The following is a 25,070-nucleotide window of genomic DNA, read 5'->3' as shown; positions in this document are numbered from 1 at the left end:
ATTTTATCATTCATGTCATGTGCATAACGTCTGTTTTAATGAGTACTTTGTATCCTGCAGGTCTGTGGTGCTGGCTTCCCGGGAACATATGTGCATCCACCCCACTGTCAGCAAATTAAATAACAAAAACGAGGAGTGTCGTAAGCTGCTGGATCCTCATTTGGTACGTACGTGTGTATGTGATGGTCAGCATCCTCGCCTCGCAAGCGAGCGGACCCGAGTTCGGTCCTCGGGCAGGGTGAAACTATGGGCAAGTTTCTTTACGCCATTCGCCTCTGTCTACCCAGTAGTAATTGGGAACCTGGATGTTAATCGATTTGCGGATCGTATTCCGAGGTAATGGTTAGCCAGTGCAGTTGGCGAGTTGTCCGGTCTTTTCGGACTATTCCTTGACACTGGGTCATGCAGCTCGTTAACTTATGGTGTGGTCGTTGTGTTGCCGACAGCTTGTACACCTTAAACAAATTTACGCCTTGGTGGCCCTAGGGCCGGCCATCCTCGATTTCGAGGGACTGCCATTATTATTATTTACGTGTGTGTTTGTGTATGTGTAGAATCATTCGCCCGACCTAACTCAATAAGTTATATGGGTTAGACATTTTAATACAACATTATCACATATCGTCTCAACAGATGGGCCAATACCTGCCCTCGTTGACATAAATACAGAAGTTGACTTAACATAGAACTGTACCTATTCATTGATTTTATATGACGGTGCTGAACCACGTAAATTTACATTGAAAAGATAAGATCAAAAATGCTTTACCGCATGTATGTATGTATGTAACATTAATGGTACAGTTTAATTTGTTACGCCTACATTTAGTTTGCTGAAGATAGGTTTGTTTGCCTTGGGAGCGTAAAGTGACAGTGATAGGGGGGATATATCACGAGTAGTCGACCACCCATGCACAGGTCTTGTTTCGATAAATGAGGAGCCTGAAACAGTGGATAGCCAAAGCTCTGATGTTTTATCCAGTATCATACAGTATTTAGTTAGCCATTACCCGGGTTTTACAAGTCACTGATCCATCAGCGAGGAGCCAGCTACCTCTGCCCAATACCGTATACAGTATTGACTGTTTTTGACCAGTCATGTATAAATACACTGACATGGGTATGAATGTCATGTGGTCTGAGTACTGTGACTGGAAATCCAATGAAGTTCGGGAAAAGTATATTAATGAAGGTTAGTTAGTCTTTCTAAAGGCTGCTATGCCTGGCTGAGTTTTTTTTTTTTTTTTTTTAATACGGGGATTAGCCCACCCGGGCACAGGTCACTGACCCACATCAGGGCCTGGGGGGCGAAAATGTAATACTAATAATAATAATAATAATAATAATAATAACAATAATAATAATAATAATAGCTGGTTCATAGTAAATAAAAATCTTAATAAAATATTTTTTTAAATAAAATAATAATGATAACACTGATAATACTAATAATAATAAAGAACCACAAATAAATACAAAAATGAAAAAAAAGATCAATAATTAGAAACGATATTTAGGTTGTGTTGTCAAAGTAAGAGAAACAATTGTGACCCTGCAATTGTGTGTAAATGTGGCAGAAAGTCAGGTCAGATCAACCTGGGACTAGGTCACAATTTTCGTGATGCCATATGGCAGCAGGGTCTACCATTAGACAATACATAATGGTTCCCAGGCGGTAGTACCTCCCTGTTTGATAGCTCCCTACTACCTGACCCAAGGCAGTGGTTCGTGCAGAAGGCAGTGTTCTACCTCCCCTCCACACCCATACGTCAGGTACACTGTTACCAGAACTGAACTGCTTCCAGTTACAAGACCTCTCACCCAGGTGGGGGGGGGCGTTTTTTTATGAGTGACTGTACTACATAATTTCTGTTTTAGTACTAGCGTATAGGTACTGTGTACTTGTACTATCAATACAGCACTAGTACTACTGTATATGTTTGTTAAAATGCTACAAATAGTCATACAATAATGTGCCTGTAAAGGCATTAAAGTTTTCACAGTCATTTGAAGAGTTAAGAAAGGATCCTGATGTGCATATTTTTCCAGAGAGTCGAGATTGACAGCAGGAAAGATGAAAAAAAACACAAGCAAATCATCATACCGGTAATGTAAAAAAAGTGCTTGGCAAATTGCCACTACCTCATGACGGTGAAGCTTTTCCTGCATGATCTTTCTCTGCTTTATAGTACAGTATAAGGAACTGATTAAAGATTGTGCTTTATGCTTAAGGAATAAGGTTTACAAAATATTGATTAATACAGGTACTACATTTCCAATTTCTTTTATTTGGAGTAGAAATTATGAGTGAACTATACTAAAATTTAGTAAGAGCTGCTAGTCTTACTCCCAGAACTCCATCTGGTGTGGGTGATATATGTACTGTAGTACAGTATATATTATAATGGGTTGATGTGAGAGTGAAATACTGTACTGACCAACTCTACCAGTTATAAATACAGTACCTGGCATCTCGAAAGGTACGGTGAAGACCACCCTCCAGTGTTAGTACAGTATAGTACTAGAGAAAACCTGTCAAGTGTGTTGGGCCACACATGAGACAATACCCTTCTCGCATGTGATCCAAGCAGTAATGAGAGGCGAGTATGATAACTACTGCTTTATCATGCATTCACTTTTGTAATAATGTGTGTCTGTCAATTAGAAGTTTTTAAACTAGATTATTCTTCTTTCCTTCTGTGGGTGTTTATGCTTTGTGGTACCATAGCAGTTTGTTTCTTGGTGGGTAAGGTGCCCCTTCCTTCCTTGTTGGTTTGACTAAATTAGTTTGGTTTGATGATAATATTTAAATTTCTAATCCCTTTGTAATAATTTCCATGTGGCACAGAATTTTTGTGTGTGGGAAAAACAAAGCTTTCTGAAGATCTGTAAGCATCGTGTTCTTATAAAATTCTTATTGTTGTTAAATTAAGTGATGTCCTTTATCCAATTTTTGTGCCGCTTCTAAACACAGTCTTGGTATTTATAGACAGGTAAGTATGGTCATACCAATATTGAGGTTGTAAATTTTAACATACATGACTGCTACTTGAATCAAAGCATTTCTCTACAGAGGTCACAGTTTAAGGTTGAGGAAGCCATAAGTTTAAAAGATTATCAGGGCAAACTTTTTCAGGGTGAGGGTTGTGAACTCTTAGAACAATTTGCCAGAGAGCGTTGTGATGGCCCCGAGTGTGAACTCATTCATGACTAGACTTGACCCACACTGGTGCAGGTACAGATACTTTCTGGAACCAGTAGTGTACTTGCCAACAGTGTGTAATAGAGCATAACCAATCACCCAAGTGGCTAGCGAGCCAATCAGTGGATGCAGAGGATATCGTAAAGTTTAGTGAAGTAGTGTACAGTAGTACCCCGATTTACGAGGTCAATTGAACCCACGGGGTACCGCGGAAAGTGAAAACCGCGTAAAGTGAACAACAGAACATATGGGATTAATTCCAATAGAGACTGGCCCTACCCCCAAACTCCACTTTTTCCGACATAATACCTATGTTGTCGTAAAAATAACATCTAAATTTTATGATGGTATGCTCACATATTTAATATTTAAGAGAAATACAATCGCCAGGTTAATGTCCATTCAAATAATAGACTCAAATCCCCCCCCCCCCTTCCCAGCTCACTGGCCCCTACCTCTCTGAGAAATGATTGGGTGAAACACTAGATTTTAACGTTTAGTAATAAATAATACCTCAGACTAAAGTTAGGATAATATAATTGACATTTCTGGATTCCTTGCAGGTCAGGGAATATTTTGAATGTAAACTTCATATATTTTGCACAAAAGATAAAATACTTGCTTTGTGTAAACCAAATTATTACATTAGATCTAAAATTTGTATGTCTAATGCAAAATCCATGATGTTTATATTCAAAATGATCATCATATTGTAAGAATTCCAGCAATGTAAATTATATTCTGGTCCAGTAATTTGTATGAATTTTATGAGCTAAAACAAATATCTTCAGTTAATAAAAAAAAAATATTCTTCACGACACTATCTGTCAATCAAAGTACCCCAACTTGCCTCCCCCCCTCTTCCAACCGCGCCAGATGGTCGGTCGGTCCCAACCCTCCCCCCCACCCCCACCTTCCCTCCCTACCAGAGAAATGTTGGGTGAAAAAACTAATTTTAACTTTTAGTAACAAATAATACCTCAGACTAAAGTTAGGATAATATAATTGACATTGCTGGATTCCTTGTAAGACCAGGAATTTTGAATATAAATGTCATATATTTTGCACAAAAGATAACATATTTACTCAGAGTAAACATTAGATCTAAAATTTGTATGTCTAATGCAAAATCTATGATGTTTATATTCAAAATGATCATCAAATTGTAAGAATTCCAGCAATGTAAATTATATTCTGGCCGGGTAATTTGTATGAATTTTATGAGCTAAAACAAATATCTTCAGTTAATAAAAAAAAAATATTCTTCACACCGTGCCAGATGGTCGGTCGGTCCCTCCCTATCCCTATCCTTTTTAGTAATAAATAATACCTCAGACTAAAGTTAGGATAATATAATTGACATTGCTGGATTCCTTGTAAGACCAGGAATATTTTGAATATAAATGTCATATATTTTGCACAAAAGATAACATATTTACTCAGAGTAAACATTAGATCTAAAATTTGTATGTCTAATGCAAAATCTATGATGTTTATATTCAAAATGATCATCAAATTGTAAGAATTCCAGCAATGTAAATTATATTCTGGCCGGGTAATTTGTATGAATTTTATGAGCTAAAACATATATTTTCATTAAATAAACAAAGAAATATTCTTCAAGGACACTATCTGTCAATCAAAATACTCGGCCCTAGCTGGATCCATCCCTCCCTCCCTCCCCCCTGCCCCCCACCTTCCCTCCCTACCAGAGAAGCTTTGGGAGAAAATAGAATTTACATTTTTAGTAATAAATAATAACTCAGACTAAAGTTAGGATAATATAATTGACATTTCTGGATTCCTTGCAGGTCAGGGAATATTTTGAATGTAAACTTCATATATTTTGCACAAAAGATAAAATACTTGCTTTGTGTAAATCAAATTATTACATTAGATCTAAAATTTGTATGTCTAATGCAAAATCCATGATGTTTATATTCAAAATGATCATCATATTGTAAGAATTCCAGCAATGTAAATTCTATTCTGGTCCAATAATTTGTATGAATTTTATGAGCTAAATGAAAAATAAAAAAAATTATACTTCACGCGTATATGAGTAGATGCACCGCGGAAAGTGAAAGTCCGGTTCTGGCAAGGTACCGCGTAAATGAGAAACCGCGGAAAGTGAAACCGTGTAAAGCGGCGTAATACTGTACTGTACTGTATTTACTATACAGTACTGTAGATCCTTATTTGTGCTTTCATAAGACTTATCCAGTTACATAGTAAGTATAAACCTTTATCACAGTGCATTATGATCATTTCCAATAAAACCAAAATAAATATCTTTGTTAGTGGCTGACATTATGAATTATATAATCTTAATGTATAACTGCAAGTGTAAGAAGGTGGGTGTTTGCTCTACACAAATTTAGTGACTTACAATCAGTGTCCGGAATTTTGTGGTTACCTCACACTGCCATACTTGTGAGAGGAAATTACGGACTAGGAGATACAAAGTACAGTACTGTATGTCAAAATTAAATTGAAAATTACCTTTTTACTCCTATAACACTATTCAACTAAGATACCTAACAAGACATATGCATAAATGATTAACTTACCAATCAGTGTAGTGGAGGTGATAGGCGTTGAAGGCTGATCATGCAATGGCCACTTCCCTTGTTATTTCGGCTTCAGGTGTTCAATCCCTATAGCTGTTTCCAAGGCTTTCACCAATGTTCTTATAATTTCAGTTCTACACAATGAAGTTTTCCATGGATTAGTGGTTAGTACTAGTACAAATGTGAATTATTGAAAATGTGACAATCGAAACTTGACAGCAGATTGATTGTGTTGGAGAAGATGTTTACAGTGCTGTACCAACCTTGGGACTGCTCTGACCCAATTGAGAACAGGGAACAGTCATCTGCTTTACCAACATTGATTGTCAAATTTTCAGATCCCAAAACTTATTCTAATGCAGTATTAATAAATGTTAATAATTGAATATATATACTGTACAGTATATACAGGGCATCCTCGCTTAGCTTCGGGGTTACATTCCTGAAAACACGACGTTATGTGAAATAACATTAAGCGTATCAAGTTTCCCCATAAGAAATAGATAAAATACGGGAGTTACGTTCCTGAGCCTCCCTTTGCCCCATGAAAAAAGTTACATATACAGAAAATCATTGCCATTTCTATAGAAAATAGTATATAGAACTACAGTACTAAGTTTGTATTGGTACTCACCAATGGGCGGAGGTGGTAGAGCGAGTGTGTGGTGGGTAGTGGAGCGAAGGAGGAGGGTGGTGAGTCACTTGAGAGTGCGGCTGCCTCCTCCTGCTCTGACTGGGGTTCCTCCACAGCTGTTTGCTCCTCCTCCGTTGTTGGCGGGAATGTCTCGGCAGCAACCGTATCTGAACTGGCAGCTTCACCAGTCATCTTTACAGTATATTGTGGAAGTTATACCGACGCTTAAATCGTTGAAACCATCCTCGGCTGGCCGTAAAGGTCTCTTCCTTCGATCCTCCACCCTCTTATTTGCTTCATGTAGTCAAACAAGGATCTGGCCTTATGCTGGATAACCATAAGGCTCACAGGTGCATTGCGTTGAGTTTGGTCCTCCATCTACATTGCCAGCATCTATTCCACCTTCTCTATCACAGTGCTTCTAGTACGAGTCGTCTTAGTAGCACTCAGAGAAAAACCATTTCCAGCACTAACCTTAATCTTGTCAGCGTTGGTCCGAATAGTACACACCGTTGTGGGGGTTAGACCAAGCACAGCGACTATGTCTATAGCACGTTCCCCTTTTTCAAATCGGGTTAATACATTCATTTTCAGCAAGAGTAATGGTCTTACATTGCCTCATCACTACACTAGCATCAGTAGCACTTGATGGGCACTTGAAAGCCATTTCAAATGGTTAGAGTACAGTTTTAGAGCAAAAGCACTTAAGCACACACAAATGAAGTGTAGTTGTAACAGAGACTGGCTTGGCATCGCTTGGGGACGCTGTGACGTTTGGCTAGTGAGGGCACCACACCAAGCTGAGAGAGCATAGTGCGGCCAGACAAGAGCAGGTGATGCGCCGTAGAAAGTAGTCCGTGACGACGCAAAACGACATAGTATTGGGTCACTATAGGGACGTTTAACGAATTTTTTATCTCTAAGTTCAGCGACGTAGAACCTAAACAACGTTAACCGGGACAACGTTAAGCAAGGACTTACTGTATACATATAAGAATGAAACGTACAAATTAATATGATCCCTTTACCTAAAATGTTAACACTCTCCGGCCCTTCCTCGGGGGTATCCGGTTATGTAAAAGTATGGAATGTTTCCCACAATCAAGTTGTAGTGTGTTCCTTAGATTTTAGGTAAGGTTTGTTAATACAGGTAATAGGTTAACTGCTCTGAACATTTATCTACAACATTATGTTTAGTTACAATGCATATCTGAATTAATCAATGAGAACAGTTACTACCTACTTGTAATTTTTTTTTACCAGGTGCCATTTAACACTATTGCATACTGTAATGACAGCAGCTTTTTATTAGTAGTTCTATGTTGTAATTTTCTCTCCATTTGACATTTTCTCTTATCATAAACTTGTCCATTCCATCAGGGCACTGGATGTAGGTATCATCATGGTTCCCAAAAGATAAAAAACTATGACCACTTGGCAGAGCATGGTGTGGATTCTGTATTGGATATTGAAGACTTGGTCAAATTTGGTAAGAGGGTCCATGCTTGCCCCTATTATACCTCCAGGACACTTTTAACAACAGCAGAATTAGTCATCTGTCCATATAACTACCTCATTGATCCACTCATTAGACAGTCGGTAAGTAATTTGATTATCACTGTAATAATTGTACTGTATTGTTATTGCTTTTAGAGATGGTTCTTTATAGTGGAAACAGATGTCATTATTTTTATATGGGAAATAAACTGTAATTTTTATATTATTCCTACTTCTCTATGATATTAAAATTCTAAATCCTATGATGCTTTCTGAGGAAATAATGTACAGCATGCCCTGACAGTTCAAGGATTTTTAATTCACGGATGACACCCTGGATGTACCCAAGAATGTCTGCGGGTAGTTTTAAAGTTGTCGGCATTTTCGTGGCCGGGACGGCAATTCATTTCTTCTAAAGCCAGTAATATCTTTTACCTATATTGTACTGTATATGTGTGTGTGTGTGTAGACACACACACACACAAAAAAAAATAAAAATAAATAATAATGGGAAAAATCCTCTCACGAATAATCAGAAACAAGACAACAAAATGTATTGAAATGTAGAAAAAATGTGAGTCTACCCTTAAGTCAATTTTGTACTTTGTTATTAAAGTTGAGGGGGTGCTGGTGGTAGAGTGGTACCGCTCTTGCCTTCGCAAGCGAGATGTCACGGGTTCGATTCCCGGGCCGGTGGAAGTTGTTTGGACATACTTCCTAGCCCCATTAGTCCCTGTTCACCTAGCAGTAAAGTAGGTACCTGGTTTAAATCGAAAGTTGCGAATTCGTATTCAGGGACAAGTTGTTGGAGCTTCCAATAACTTGATGACATTAACCATTGACTCTTCAGGCTTCTACGCCCTTAACTCATGAGACATAAAGGCAAGCATGAACTTAGCATGCTTCCCTGTTGGGCACTGTAAACGCTTCTGCGCTTCACCTTACACAAGGATGTAGGGGAGTGCCCAATAAATAATAAAAAAATAAAAAAATTAAAGTTGAGTTAACTTTCATAACAAAGCAAGGAGTTGATTTGTGGGTAGATATTTCGATACTTTTGTTGTCTTGTGTCGAATTATTCATGAGAGGATTTCCCATTAATATTTATTTGTATGTGTGTGTGTCTACACACACACACACATATATATATATATATATATATATATATATATATATATATATATATATATATATATATATATATATATATATATATATATATATATATATATATATATATATATATATATATATACACACAATACAGTCGACCCTCGTTAAGTCGGACCCCTTTAATCCGGATTTCGGATGAATCGCACGAAATCTGAACTGTCCATATCAAATTTCTGGGGCACTCAAATAAAGAGACATGGCTACATGTTTTGTGGACTAGCCACTGTACAGTATCCTTTTCATCACTTTGTAATAAACCTCGTTATGCCTATGTGTTTCTGATAATTATCATAACATTATATATTTATATATTTAGCGGTTGTACAAACACAAGGCCTCACACATGCCATTCAGACTGACAGACTTGACAAGTTTTACCAACCATAAAGACAGTTGAAGCTTTAAACATCACTCACAATGGATATTGAATATTCCAACTGTAATCAGACATACCTAAGTTGCCTCAACAATTGCAACCCCACTTGCAATATCAAATTCTGTGTCACTGCTAAGATATAACAGTCTCTGGTGCACTCTAAGATTAAGAGAAAACAGACGACTCAGGAGTGCTGAAGTGAGAGAAAATGGACTCCTATGACGGGGCACTCAAATAAACATACACATAGCTGTATAATGCAATATTAACCCCTAAATCGGTTAATTCAGACAATTGGCTATAACGGACACCCTTCCCCCCTTATTAGTCCTTTTTAACGAGGGTCGACTGTACAGGTAAAATAAATAATTTTCCTAAGGGCAAACACATAATGGGAATATGCATTTCTTTGCACACAAGTAAAATTGTAACCCCCATTCCCTCTCGATCAGTAAATGATATTTGCGGATTTGGCTATTCGCAGCCATTTAGAGAACCAAATCCTCATGAATTTTAAGGGAATGCTGTACAGGCAAACCCTAATTTATTTACCTAATGGCCACCCACTGGAGGTAGCAAGGCCAAGGGAAGGAGGCCAATGGTCTGTGTGGGATCCCTCCAGTGTTCTTGATAATTTTGTTAAGGTGCTATTTAGAAGTCCAGTACTGTCCGTGCTGCGGATGGTAGACCATTCAATAGGTGTGCCGCCCTTTATATGAAGAAATATTTCCTTATATTCATTTTGCATGAGAACTTGTCGAGCTCGTAGTTGTCCCCCTCGAGTTGGTGGTGCATGATATCACAAAGAAATAGCTCTGTAATAATAGAGGTAGTGGTGATGGTGGTGTTTGTGGTGATGAGGGATATTTGGGTTAGTGGTGAGGAGGTGATGCGTCTATCACTTTCTTTAGCAACACTGTGCCTGCTGCACTGCCAGACACTATTGAGCAGCTGATATCTACCCACAAAATTAAGTAGGTATAAATGAGCAAAGTTGTGTCCCTTCAACATAATGTAACATAACATTTTAAAATATGGAGTGAGAATGTAGAAAGATGTGGGTGATTAAAGAGATGGAATCGAAGAGTGTTGCCAAGTGCTCCTCAACAGCTGATCTTTAACCTAACACCATGCAGTCACACACTTGTACATAAGTTAACCAGTCACAAATTTATGTCATACAGAAAGACCCTCACTCTGGATGTGTTGCTGTGTTAATTCCCATGTTTGGGGTGTGTTGGTGGTGTTCGAGGATGTGTGTTGTGTAATGTTGGGATGTGAGTGGTGTTGGAGTGTGTGTGTGGTGTTGGAGGGTGTGTTGTGTAATGTTGGGATGTGAGTGATGTTGGAGGGTGTGTGTGTGTGTGATGTTGTAATGTGTGTGTGGGTTTTTTTTAATGTTATGTTGGAGGGTGTGCTGCGCAAGGATGTGTGGGTGAAAGTTGGAGGGTAAAGGTACAAATATGTGTGGTGGTGTTGGAGACTGTGTGTGGGTGGTGTTGAGGGTGTGCTGTGCAAGTATGTGTGGGGTGGTGTTGGTGCTGTGTGGGTGGTGTTGGAGGTGTGTGCTGCAAGCGATGTGGGTGGTGTTGGTGCTGTGTGGGGTGGTGTTGGAGGCTATGCGGGTGGTGTTGGAGGGTGTGTGGGTGGTGTTGAGGTTGTGTGGGTGGTGTTGAGGGTGGCTATGCAAGGATGTGTGGGTGGTGTTGAGGGTATGCAAGGATGTGTGGGTGGGTGTTGGAGGTGTGCTGTGCAAGGATGTGGGTGGTGTCAGGCTGTGTGTGGGTAGTGCTTGAAGCCAGTGTGGGTAGTGTTGAGGCTGTGTGTGGGTGGTGTTGAGCTGTGTGGGTGTTGGAGGTCAGTGGGGTGGTAAGGGGTCAGGTGGTGGTGTTGAGGCTGTCTGTGGGTGGTGTTGGAGGCTGTGGGTGGTGCTGGAGGCTGTGTGGGTGGTGTTGGAGGCTGTGTGTGGGTGGTGTTGGAGGCTGTGTGGTGGTGTTGGAGGGTGGGTGGTGTTGGAGGTGTGTGTGTGGAGGGTGTGTGTGTGGGTGGTGTTGGAGGGTGTGTGGTGGGTGGTGTTGGGAGGGTGTGTGTGGGTGGTGTTGGGTGGGTGGTGTTGGAGGGTGTGTGTGGGTGGTGTTGGAGGCTGTGTGGGTGGTGTTGGAGGCTGTGTGTGGATGGTGTTGGAGGATGTGTGGGTGGTGTTGGAGGGTGTGTGTGGGTGGTGGTGAACTAACCCATGAGTGTGTATGCTGGGAGTTGGTTATTGTTATTTTTCAACCCGTATTTTCAGGTAGATATACATAAATATTTATTATTATTATTGTTACAGGCACAGACAATCTTCACATAGAATGTGCAAAAAATAAATAAAAATAAAGAAGTTGCTATCATAAGGTTAAAAACATAAAAATAATTAACACTTCTTACAACCTTTGGCTGGAGTCGCCCTGAATTGTGTGAAGAGGGTGGTGGAGATCTAAGCTGCTTCAGTCTCCTGTGCATAGTGATACTGTACTATTATCAACTGGCAATGCGGTATTTTTTCTTTTATTTTTATTTATTCCTCACATTTATTGGTTTACTACAGTATACATGCGACCCTGGTTCCTAATAGCCTTGGCTAATGAGGAGTATATGCGCGGAAAAATGTGTGAAAGTTGCCGGCTGGGAACGCATCCCTCCTTCTATTTCCATTAATTCTTATGGGGAAAATTGCCCCAATATTTGCAGTTTCATTAATTGCAATGAGCCTTAGGAATGCATCCCTTGTGATATCCAGGGTATTTCTGTAATTTACAGTCCCAAATACAGAAGCAGTGCAATGAATCGTCTTAAGATTTATAAAGATTTTGTCACTCATCCAACAGCACCTGGGGCTGAGGAGGCAGGTAGGTAGAGGTGGTACTTGTCCGAGGTTCAGGCCAGGTCATTGTGAGATTAGAGCAATAAAAATCAAAGGGATCAGCTGTGACATCACTGACTATGTAGCACACACCTGTGGCTTCAAAGCCCCTTGTCTGCTGTATACATGCATATTATAGTCAAATCTCATTAAGGCAGACCCCACTAATCCGGATGTTGCTTAAGCCAGGCAAAATTTGAACCCACACCCCCCAAAAAAATGCCAAAATGTAAGACATAATTTGTTCTAAGATGATATGTCTGCCTTGAGCCAAAATTTCTGGGGATCAAGGTGGATACACCATTCTATTCCCACACTACCTACGCTGGTAAACAATGGGATGTGCTCAGTTATAAATTAGCATTGCCCATGTTAGCATTTCTTCCGCTCTCTTGTTCTATTGATTGTGTTTCATTGCCATTCAAATGTCCTGAACTTTATTTTCAACTTATATGGCATTATCAATAATCTGATTACATTGTAGGATGAAGTAACATACATATTTTTTGCATTTTTATTGAAAATTAGACAGTAACCATAGCCCCTACGAAAGTGTTTGGTGTTCATAAGGGTTGTGAGAAGATTAGGCTTAAGACCTTATCAGTGAACAAAACGTTAAAGACGATTGAAAAACTGGACAAAAGGTGCTACTTCACAAAAATGTGTGGAATACTGATTTTCAAAGCAGTCGGTGCCGGATATACAAAAATTTAAAGATAAGTTGCACAAATGTACAGTACTTTGTGTACATTAGGTTTTTTTTTTTTATGAAAAAACATGTAGTTCTTTCATAAAAATTTGATACATTGGTAATGTACAATTTTGGGGGGTTAAAATTTATTTATTTTATTTATTTTTTATTATTATTATTATTACCTGTATTATTATTATTATTATTTTTTTTTTTTTTAGATGGACAACCTCTTTTCCCGGAAAACTCTTCCCCCTAATTAGTCCGGCTTAGCAATGTTTTACTGGTATACATAATTTGATTAGGTCAAATGAAATTCTTAAAACTACAAGACTCCTCTTTACAGATGGACATCGTCCTGACAAACCAAATTATTGTGCTGGATGAAGCTCACAACATTGAGGACAGTGCCAGAGAGGCAGCCTCATGCACGGTTCCCCAGGGTGATATGCTTGAGGCCAGTCTTGATCTTCAGAGTTTAGCAAAGAAAGAAATCAATCCGTCTGAATGTACTGTATTGGTAAGTTTTGTTTTAAAGAAGCACCTTAAGTATTGTAATATTTACTTGCTATAGTAGTATTTTATTAGAGAACTCAATGTTTATATTAGTTGTTATAGTGATGATTGAACTTGCTGCTAAAGCCTCCAGAAAATAAACTTGGCACCTGTTGCTTACCACATGAGCAGTTGGTATGCTAGGGTGCACTATTGTGAATGACAGCTCTGATTGGTTAATTAAGTTAGATTTTATGGAATAAACAAAGCTTATTTTTGTAGCTAAAACATTAAAAAGTTCTCCACAAAGTAGACCTAAATGTATAATGCGTGAAATATGTTCTTAATTAAGAATGCTTCTTGTTGCTTCACATCACTATGACTAGCTAATGTACATATAAATAATACTGTATCTATATATTCAGCTTTGGAAATTATGATTTACTTTTAAAGATTCTGTAATTGACCAGGTAATCTTGATTTATTCCATAAAAATATTTCTGTCCTGCTGGTATTTTCCCATGAAATGACTAGTTAAATGTTCTGCTGGTACAGTAGACTCCCAATTTTACAAATATTTTAACAATGCAGGTAATTTTCATACTGCATAAAAAGGTTGAATGACTATTTTTATGCTGATAGTTATCTAAGTGTTATCCCTGTTAGCCAGAACAATTGGTGCAGATCTCTTCCAGGAATGAGAGATCTCCAGGTAACGAGATGACACTCTCAAACCTGGAAAAACTCCTACATCCCGGGAAATTTCCGGGTACATGCACTGTACAGTAATAGAAAAATTTCCGAGAGTCTAAACTATGCATTTCTCACAGACATAAACTATTGCACATCCCCGGAATGTTTCTGGGCGCTAGGGAAAGTTTTCCAAGAGTCAAAACTATGCATCTCATCTCGACTCTAAATTCTTAGGAAAAATTTTCCAATAGTAGCCCGAAAATTCCGGGGATGGAGTATATTTCTCTGGGTTCGAGAGATGATGTAATGGGCAAATTCTGGAGTACAGTTATTACAGTTACATATACTGTACTGTACATTCAGTAAATGTGAAAGTAACATATGTACACTAGCTACTGTACAGTACAGGAGGTCCTTGTTATAAGAGTATTCACTATCCACGGTTTCGCAGTTAAGTGGTTAACTTTTTGTGACCATCCACGTAAAAAGTTCCTGCACTTATGTGGATTTCACTCAAAAACTCTGGAAAACTCGGGAAAAATCTACAGATTTAAAACTCCCGATAAAATTACGGATTTTACCTGAAGCGTTTGAAATTTCATCCTCTTCCTGGAGTCATTCATGCACACACGTGTCCCTGTGCCAGTCTCCCACTTTGTTTTGCCCAGACCAGTGCTGTGTTGTGTTTACTCCTGCCTTTGTTGTGTCTTTTCATGCTTGTTGTGGTGAATTATTTTATAATTTTTGCAGCCATGAGTTCCCAACCCAAACAGGGTGGTACAGCACTCAAAAGGAAGTACACTAGCTATAGTACAGATGTAAAATTATAAGTGATTAGGTTAAAGAAGAGTGGGAGTGAATAATCCACCTAGTCCTGTTTCTCTTTCATCCTCCAACTAATCCCCCATCCCCCAACACCCACCATCATCAAGCTAAACATCTCCTCCTTTGAAGCTATGAAATAAAAATATTTTATTATGTTAAAATTTTATATTTTTAAAACATTATAATAAAAATAATGTTATCAAATGTTCCTAAGGTAAATAATTGTTAAAAGATATCATATAAAAAAATTGAGTATTGTGTACAGTATCATGGTCCCAATTTGACCTATTTCCATTATTTCTTATTGCATTAATTCCTCGCTTTAAGTGAATTTGCTATCAGAGGCGTTTTTCCGGTCCCAATTAACACGGGATAACGAGGTCCCCCTGTATATAGCTGAGTGGACACTAGCTATAGTACAGATGTAAAATTATAAGTGATTAGGTTAAAGAAGAGTGGGAGTGAATAATCCACCTAGTCCTGTTTCTCTTTCATCCTCCAACTAATCCCCCATCCCCCAACACCCACCATCATCAAGCTAAACATCTCCTCCTTTGAAGCTATGAAATAAAAATATTTTATTATGTTAAAATTTTATATTTTTAAAACATTATAATAAAAATAATGTTATCAAATGTTCCTAAGGTAAATAATTGTTAAAAGATATCATATAAAAAAATTGAGTATTGTGTACAGTATCATGGTCCCAATTTGACCTATTTCCATTATTTCTTATTGCATTAATTCCTCGCTTTAAGTGAATTTGCTATCAGAGGCGTTTTTCCGGTCCCAATTAACACGGGATAACGAGGTCCCCCTGTATATAGCTGAGTGGACAGTGTGCAGAGAGTACATGTACAGTTTTTTGTTTCTACATGCTTAGCCCACCAGGGCACAGGTCAGTGACCCACATCAGGGCCTGAAGGCAAAATTATAGTAATAATAATAATAATAAAAATTAATGAAAATTAATACAAAAATATTAAATAAAAATATACTGTAATAATAATAATATAATAACTATAATTGTTATAATAATAAAGGGCAAATAAATAAATAAATAAATAAAAAGATAAATATTGAGAAACAATGTATTGTATGTATGTTGTGTTGTCAAAGTAAGAGAAACAATCAAGACCCTGCAATTGTGTGTAAATGAGGCAGAAAGTCAGATGAGCAACCTGGGACTTGGTCACAATTTTTCTGATACTATATGGCAGCAGGGTCTACCATTAGAGCAGTGCTTTTCAACCAGGGTGACCCAGGCTAGGTCCAGGGGTGACCTGATAGGCTGGGGTGACCCAGGGGTGACCTGGAAGGTTGGGGTGATCCAAGTGGCTGGGGTGACTATGTATGATATGTGCCAAAGAAGTCTCTACTATAGCTGCAGATGCTAGTCATTAGTTTTAATAATTCAGGAAGTTTTTTGTTTGATATTGTGTAAAATGTAAAACTAAATTTTCTGTTCGTGTTTATGATTTTTAAAAAAATAAATAAAATTTGGCTTGTGTCATCATCACTGGTGATGGTGAAGCTTGTGACCTTCTCATTCAAACTGTTTTTCCCCTTTTTATGTACCTATTGTGTTTTGAGAAAAAAATAAGTAAAGAAGTGCTCAAAAATAACAAAAACAAAATCCCAACTGTCACCTCAAACAGCTATTTTATCAACCTTCTCAAGTAGTAGGTCTTGAAGGTGGCGATGACGCCCTGATCCATCGGTTGGATGAGGCAGGTGGTGTTGGGGAGCAGAAAATCACATTGATGTTGTTAGTTCACTCATCCATCGTAGGCGGGTGTGAAGGAGCATTGTCTAGGATCAGGAAAAACTTGTTTGTGATGTTCTGCTTTTCAGCGTACTCCTTGACGTGTTTGGAGAGGTAGCCAACAACATCGGTTGGATGACAACAGGTGGTGTACCCAGGCACATCTGATGTGGAGTTCACTCTAGTAGGGTGCTTCTTGAGCATTGTCCACTTAAGAGTTCTCGGGTTGTTTGTGATGTTCTGCTTTTCAGCGTACTCCTTGACGTGTTTGGAGAGGTAGCCAACAACATAATTCTGGCACAACACCGTCGTTACCCAGGCCTTCTTGTTGGAGTGCCAGATGACTAGGAGGTGCTTCTTAAAAAACCACTTAAGAGTTCTCGGGTTCTCAGAATGGTACACCAGCATCGGAATCAATTTAAGGTCCCACTCAGCATTGCCTCCAAGCAGCAAATTAAGGCAGTTCTTGGCTGCTTTGAAGCCTAGTGCAGTCTACTCATCCTTGGCCAGGAAAGTACTTGATCGCATCTTCTTCCAAAACAGGCCTTTGTCATTGAAGTTCAGGACCTACTTGGTGGTGTATCTTCTTTCCTCCACCTGAGCCTTCAGGAGTGGTGGGAAGGTGTTAGCACTCGTGACGTCAGCACTGGCTGCCTCATGAATCAGATGAAGGTTGTGTAGATTGGTGCACCTTTTGAATCATTGAAACCACCCAGGACTTGTCCTGAAAGGGGCATCACCTGCCTTGCTCGCACCGCTCTCTGCCTTCAACATCACCCAGATGTCGCTGGCCTTCACCATGATGTTCACTGTGGAAAGAGGCAAGTGACGTCGAGTCTTATCCCGAATGCATTCTTGGAATAGCCTATCCATGATAGGTTCACGCTTTCTTACTAATCTAGAAGCGAAAACTGATGTTCTGCTCCACAGCCTTCACTGCCGGTGCCTTTTCAATGATGGTAGACACCATTGACTAGACCAGGCCAAGCGCACTAGCAATAGAGCAAGCTCCTTCACCCATCTTATGCCACTTCACAGTGTCAAGCTTCACCTCCAGAGAGACAATTTTCTTGGGTGCTTTGGCCTTCCCCAATGCAGGAGTATCAACAACACACTTGCAAATCCTCAAACTGTTTTGCACCAATTATTCTGGCTAATGGGGCTCTCATATATATATATTTATATATATATATATATATATATATATATATATATATATATATATATATATATATATATATATATATATATATATATATATATATATAGCAAATATATATATATATAATATATATATTATATATATATATATATATATATATATATATATATATATATGTATATAGTATACTGTTTTTTTTCTGTGAAAGTTATATGTGATACTGTACTGTATGGCAAAATACAGGCCAAGTATGGTACAGTTTTGAAATTGGTGATGCATATCATATAAGAATGGTATTACGTACTGTGAGTTAATTGTATGTAGTGTAATAAAAAATATGTCGGGCATCTTTTTCTAGGAGAACACTTGCCCTTTTCTCTTTGTTGTTGCCAAATCTCTTTCTTTCCTCATTCTCTCTGTATGTTTAGTCTCATTGCTTGAATTTCTTACATACTGGTAAGATACATTCATTATTTTATTAAAGAAATAAATTTCCCTTTCATCCAGTTTCAGATGTTGGATGCTTTATGTGGATGGGTGAACCAAAACTCTGACAAACTCACAGACTATACAGACTATGATCGTTCAGGCAAAATTTTCAAAGGCACAGAAATGATTGCACACCTTGAACTTCTTGGAATTGGATGCAGCAATTTTAAGAAATTTAAGGTCAGTAGCTTAGGTAAAGGTTGGTATTTTTTCTTCAAGTTTTGAATGCCATTTATTGCTATACAGTACCTCAAATTGACCAATATCAAGAGCAAATACAGACTCTCCTCCTACCCTTGCACTCATCTATTTACCTACTTTAAATGCAAAAACATCACCATAAACAGTGTTATAGTCCCTTAATAATGTGCACTGCTTCTCCATTGATGCCCTTTACACAGATTTATAATACAGTACAGGTATACCCCAATAACCGAAGCCTGTAGGGACCATGAAAAGTCATTGGTTAGTTAATCAACGGTTATCAAAGCAATTATTCCCATAAGAACATAACAAATTCAGGAGATGAGGGACTGGCCACCCCCAAAAAACTCCCATCTGCCCACAGTACATCGTGCACACTGTCAAGCAAGAAAATAAACCAGACATATGAATCAATCGTAATGAGCATGAAATAAAGAATAAGCATAATTTGAGACTTACAGGTATTTGCCTATGTTGAACCATTGAGTTGGCATTCCTGCCCATGGCTGGAGGAACATGTTGGTTAGGGTAAGCTTACTGGGTGAAGGGTGTGGAGTCGTCAGGGTCCTCAAACCCATTGACTGCAGGTGGAGACTTTGGCTGAGGGGCAGCTAGAGACTCTTGCTGAGGGGCAGCTTTGTACATGAAGAAATTAAATATATACTGTAAATACTCCTACAAAACCTCGGCCAAGTCGGCGCATGTTCTCGTCTGATCAGTTTGTTTAAAACCAACGTGCGTAGCTCAAGTCAACAAATAACATTAAATTACACCATAACGCTTTAACAATGTTGCCTTTATTGGGACCAGTTATCAAAATAAGTACTTTGTTTAAAATAGCTGAGTGTCTGCCCCAGGCTATAAAGTTACCTGGTAAGTAAGGTTAGGTAGGTTTCTTTTGCTGGTTAAGTTAGGTTGTATTATGGTCTATAGGAAAAAGAATAAAATCGAACAACTTCTGGTGGCAATGCTGTTCTCAGACATTACCAGTGATAAATAAATTGTTATAAATATGAACAAGATTATTGATACTGATTATTGTGGGTCATACAATAATTGTAAATTAATAGATGCAGAGCTATTCTGAACTCTTGCCTGGTTGGCATTTTCTTCTAGTATAAGCCCATTTGGTCAATATTAAAACTTGTTTGGCTGTATAGCCTCTCTGTTGTATCTTGTCCCTCAGCTCAGCAAGAAACGTGCTTGCAGCCACCTACTGAAAATATCTGTCGCATCTTGACCACCAGCCACTCACCCACTTGTGCCGTAGATAGTAGACGCTCACTGTCATTGGCCGAGACGGGAGGGGAGGCTGCAGGCCGGCCATTGTGATTGGCTGCCGCGCCTCACTCACTGATGGGACGAGAACACCTTACGACGCGAAAGCCAAGCCCATACTTTCCTGTATGCCACAAAGTCGATGTTACACCCTATTTTCAGAGGGCTTTCAAACATATTTATGGTCTAGTATGGTGATCTCATCCACTACCATCGTATAGAGCTAGGCTGAAAATAGTGCTTTCCAACAAAAACCGGGTTTCGCCCTGGGTGGTCTGAGTTATCCTTATGATGCCGAGCGCCTCATTTATACTTCACACAGCCTTTGGCCTGGTATTTCCAGGCATAGCCATCCTTAGTTTTGGCATACTTTGTCCAGTTCATCTGATTATGACAACTTTCACAGTTCACTTCATATTTTAAAAGTCCATATTGGTCAAGCCATTTTATAAAACTGGCAAGGAATCCTCACACAGCAAAGGCAGCACGACAATTTTGAATGTGTTGCGTGTCATGGTCTACCCATGATTGACAAAATAAAATTCTCTATGCTAAGTTTTATATGCTATAACCTCTCACTGACCTCTAAGGTCATGGTGATCAACTGAAGCATATCCACCCTGAGTGCACCCATCTGAAGAATTTCCCTTCTGATTCATCCTGGGAGGGAGATTCTTCATTTGATTCATTTTTTCTGTCACTATTTTCTTTAGGCTTTATTTCCGTTCACCCAAAATCCAAACACCCCTCATAAAATCCTGGATCCTCGGCTGCATAAGAACTTGAACTGTACTCAAGTACAATATACGGTAATCAACTGAACTAATTTGTGGCAGCACAGATACTTGTTTTCAGATGGTGTGGAGTTGTACTGCATAAAAATGAATAGAAAGCACCCAAGAACTACATTAGTTAGATCTCAAAATAAATTTGAAATGTAGTACTGAACGGTTTATCAGTTTATTAATTATTTAGTCACATAGGGATATTTGAGTTTGTCCTGAAATATAATAGTACTGTGTTCCAACTTCCATAGACCAAGCATATAATTTCTATTTTATTTAGTTATTTTTTATTATTATTGTTGTATGGTATGACGCATCGTGAGTAAGGAATTGAGTTAGTATAGAAGTTTCAAGGCCTTTTCATTGTAGAATAGGTTAGATAATATAAGAAGCAAGTAAATCACTGTTTAAAACTAGCATTATAGACATACAAAGTCAACTTAACAGGCAACTTTTTGGATGCAAGGCCAAACATTATATCTCAGTGAGGCATCAGCTCATCAGGGAGATATAGTTTGTGAGTGACAAAACATTCATATTAGTGGTGCACAGCTACTGAACAATATTTTCAAGACAGAAAATCAAGAATAGTTATGGCTATTACTGTACTTCAGTCAGTCACTCCAGGTGCCATCCTTATGTTTGTTGGTTCACATTCCCTCCTCAAAACGTTTTCAGGTCTTTGTGAATTGTCCCAAGTAATACATCTATTTAGCAACCAATCTTTTATTTTTAGATTTCCATCCCAGTTTCTTCCTTCCTCTTGTTCTTCTTCCTGCAAATTTAACACAAATTTACTTTACCAGCATTGCCTATCCGTTCTGACTGTTGACAAAGCACCAGACGAGCTAGTGATAATTCCCAGCATCAACAGTGCAACAACTTCACTACTCAAGAACCTTTTTCTTATGTTTCATTACCTTTTTATGGATAACATGAAATATGGCGATGATTATCGGGTTGCTCTGGTGAAAGAACAGAGTAGGAAGAACAGCACTCCAGTGAGTATAGTCTTAAACATCATGTTGTACAAACACTACATATAATTTAATGCAGTATACTTTAGACAAACTTAAAGGAGCCAATCATTGTCATAAATTGTATGTCGATTGTTATAAAACCTTTGTGAAATATGTACTTCTGTAACAATTGTTAGAAATTAGTTTTTTTACTATGTTTATAAGCCTACTCCTGCATTATAAGTATAGGTGCTCCTCTACTTAAGAACGTTCAACTTACAAGCTTTTAGAGATGAAAACATCATCACTGAGTGGGGGGTTACCTGCCAGAACAGGTGTTTAATGTGGATGAGATTGGATTATTTTGAAGAAAATTCCAGATAGAACAAATATTACCTAAGAGGAGAAGAGTGAGACAGGTTTTAAGGCTGTATTAAAGGGTATAGCTGTACTAAATATCCATAATCTTTTAAATTTTTTACAATATGTTTGGTATCTACAAGAGTAAAGTTGGACTTAGTAACAATTGGAGTTACAAACAAGCCTCAGGAACTTAACTTGTTTGTAAGTAGAGGAGCACCTGTACTGTACTTTATATTGAAGTACTGTACAAATTTTGTCAAATATATTTCAATACAGTATCCTGTTGTTTGTAACAATACATGAGAAGTTCATCCTTCTCATGTCATTGCTCTAAGAACAATCTTAAGAATTTCACCTTTGGATTCAGTTAACATAAAAAACAACAACTTGGAAATGTTATATACAGTACAGTATATTATCTGTACTATACATAGGCACGAATTCAGTTCGAATCAACTCAGGATGATATACTGTAATTCAAACTTAGACGAGTGGTTCAAAATAAAGATAACATGTTCAAACTTGAATTTTTTTCAAATTAAGCAAAACTCACAGCAGCTGAATTTGAAATAATGTTCTTCCACTGTATATATGAGGAGCTCTGGACCATAATCTCTTAAGTGCCAAAATAGAAAATGGAGGTAAAAGCTTAGGAAGGAATGTGTGGCATAAAATAGTCTTTTCAGGGGACTCTTACCCTGTATTTACAGGTTTCCAATTATCTCTCTAACTTACTCAGGGGACAGAGGGGAGGCTGGGGAATACCATGCAATACATATACATTTCAGTGACATATGGCTCTTAGTGGGTTATGGTCTGGAGCTCCTCATTATAGAATGTGTAATTTGTGTACAGTACTTAGATTTTAATTCTTTCATTGAACAGAATGCAGATGGTTGGTTTGGCAAAGGGGAATCTTGTGTAGGATGGAAGTACTCCATTAATTTCTGGTGCCTCAATCCTGCTGTAACTTTCTCTGCATTTGGAGGTATTGTCCGCTCCATCATCCTGACCTCAGGAACTCTTTCCCCTATGAGCACCTTCCAGTCTGAATTGGGTATTCCATTCAAGATACAACTAGAAGCTAATCATGTCATTGACAAGAGCCAGGTACTGTACTGTATAAGATGAATGAGATAATTTTTATGGTTAAATCATGTTATGCTACTTTCATACAGTGATCCAATCTTAGCATGGTGTACAATACTGTTCCTTAAAGGGTAATGAAATTGGTTTCAGTAGTTATTTAAAGTTCATTATCATGATTAGAAATTTTTACAAATTGAATAGTTTTGTGCATTGTTTCTATAGGAAATTGGGAGATAGATTCTGTAAAAAGAAAAACACAAAGCATGCTACTTACTTTATTAAATGTAGAAATTCAGGTACTTGCAGCCACATATAAGAAGTCCAGCAGCAGCCATGTGGTGAGATTCAGTGTGAGACACCTAGGTGTGACAAAGGGTTTCCCACAGCTAACAATAGATTGAGGTGGCTTGAGGAACGCCTCACCTGTCCGCTGTGTTCCCACTCTTGGAGTTCTCATTGGCCCCATGCTGATGAGCGATAATGGTTTAACTTACCCCATGTTCAAGTTCTTCAATAATTTTAACTTTATCCCCTTGGCAAGAGTTCCAGGGGATGTCGATGAAGAAGGTCATTCTGGAGGTATCTTGGTGTTTCACAGGGTTAAGGTAGTCACCCACAAAAGTCGTGTTGCCTTTCCTCCTGAACCACACACCCTGAGATTCATACTCGTGAATCTGAAACATTTATGGACAATATTGCATCAGTGTCTACTGATTCGGGTACACGACTCTGAATCTCAGGGTTTGTGGAAGAGCAGAAGAGGTGACAGGACTTGTGGGTGACTGTATACTGTAGAACAGAGTAAATGGAGCAATGGCATGTTGGTTCATCCTTGGTGGTGGTTGGTGAGAACACCAACCTGACAATGCCGCAGGCCCACTCACGTGACAAGCGTGGGGATTTAGATGCAAAGCCATCCCCTCGGAGCATCACTGCACTATGACAGATGACTCATATGGTCTGCTGCATATTACAAGATGGGCATCCTTATTGTAATATATGGAAGCAATATAAGTTGCCACTCTATTGTAAAGTCCTTATTTTAATACAGTGTACACTTAATAACACAATTCTATTGTATTGTAATATGATTTTGGCATTATCGTCCATTAGGATTAAGTTTAGTCTTGGTAGTTCTCTTAGAAATTTCAGTTATGCAAACATTAGAAACAAGAATTTAAGTACATACAGCTCCCAAAAATATATTTATCCTGTTTATGTAATTACAGGCATTTTTTATGGTAAAATCCGATTTCAATTATGGCGTGCCAAATTACTGGTGCCTTGGACCTCAATGCATGAGATTCCCATATGGCTAGCTTGTTTAGTGTATTCCGAGGGCATTTGCATCTATTTCATCATCATCATCTTCATTTTACAGCCATTTTCCACACTTGTGTGGGTTATTCACGGTTACTTGATGGCAGCTCTCCATGTTGCACTGTCACTTGAAGTCTCTCTTGTCAGGATCTTAGCTCTAATGTAATTTTTTACAACCTCTCTCCATGTCATTCTTGGCTGACTCTCCACATGTCCAAACCATCTCAACCAGCCTCTATGCAGGCCTTTGCCAATACTCTCCATACCTAGTCAGCCTCTTAACTCTGAACAGGGCCTCCTGTCTTCCAGTTTCTGCTCCATTGAGGACAGTAATGCTGGCATTTTGAGACATGGTTTAATTGCTAATTCATAACTTGCCTAGGGTCCTTAGGGAGTCATGGGTAACCCGTGTACCAACTTCAAAACACAAGAATGTGAATGTGAACGTGGATTTACAGGCACTTGTTGGGACCACCGTGGAAGACTGGATATTTTCATGAGTAACAAGATATGAGAAAATATCTCAGAAGAAAATGGACAGCTCTCCTAAATCATTTATTAGAAGTAACTGGTTAAGAGAAGTCCAGTTAGTAAAAAA

The 25,070-nt window shown here is 38.4% G+C and overlaps 1 protein-coding gene across 1 annotated transcript in view; it reads left to right on the top strand.

The window, feature by feature from the left end:
- Nucleotides 1-25,070, top strand: part of LOC121855399 (Fanconi anemia group J protein homolog) — a 279,612-nt gene that overhangs the window by 222,661 nt on the left and 31,881 nt on the right. Inside the window, exons 7-13 of the mRNA XM_042350301.1 lie at nucleotides 61-163; nucleotides 2,050-2,106; nucleotides 7,787-8,005; nucleotides 13,392-13,565; nucleotides 18,493-18,654; nucleotides 21,548-21,742; nucleotides 22,949-23,173. Of these exons, the coding sequence (XP_042206235.1) occupies nucleotides 61-163; nucleotides 2,050-2,106; nucleotides 7,787-8,005; nucleotides 13,392-13,565; nucleotides 18,493-18,654; nucleotides 21,548-21,742; nucleotides 22,949-23,173 (1,135 nt within the window). The remainder of the gene's footprint in view (nucleotides 1-60; nucleotides 164-2,049; nucleotides 2,107-7,786; nucleotides 8,006-13,391; nucleotides 13,566-18,492; nucleotides 18,655-21,547; nucleotides 21,743-22,948; nucleotides 23,174-25,070) is intronic.

The sequence above is a fragment of the Homarus americanus genome, unplaced genomic scaffold, assembly GCF_018991925.1.
Source record: "Homarus americanus isolate GMGI-L3 unplaced genomic scaffold, GMGI_Hamer_2.0 scaffold57726, whole genome shotgun sequence".
In the NCBI taxonomy this organism is placed as follows: domain Eukaryota; kingdom Metazoa; phylum Arthropoda; class Malacostraca; order Decapoda; family Nephropidae; genus Homarus; species Homarus americanus.
The sequence above is the reverse complement of the archived record's forward strand: the minus strand, read 5'-3'. Positions and strand labels throughout refer to the sequence as shown.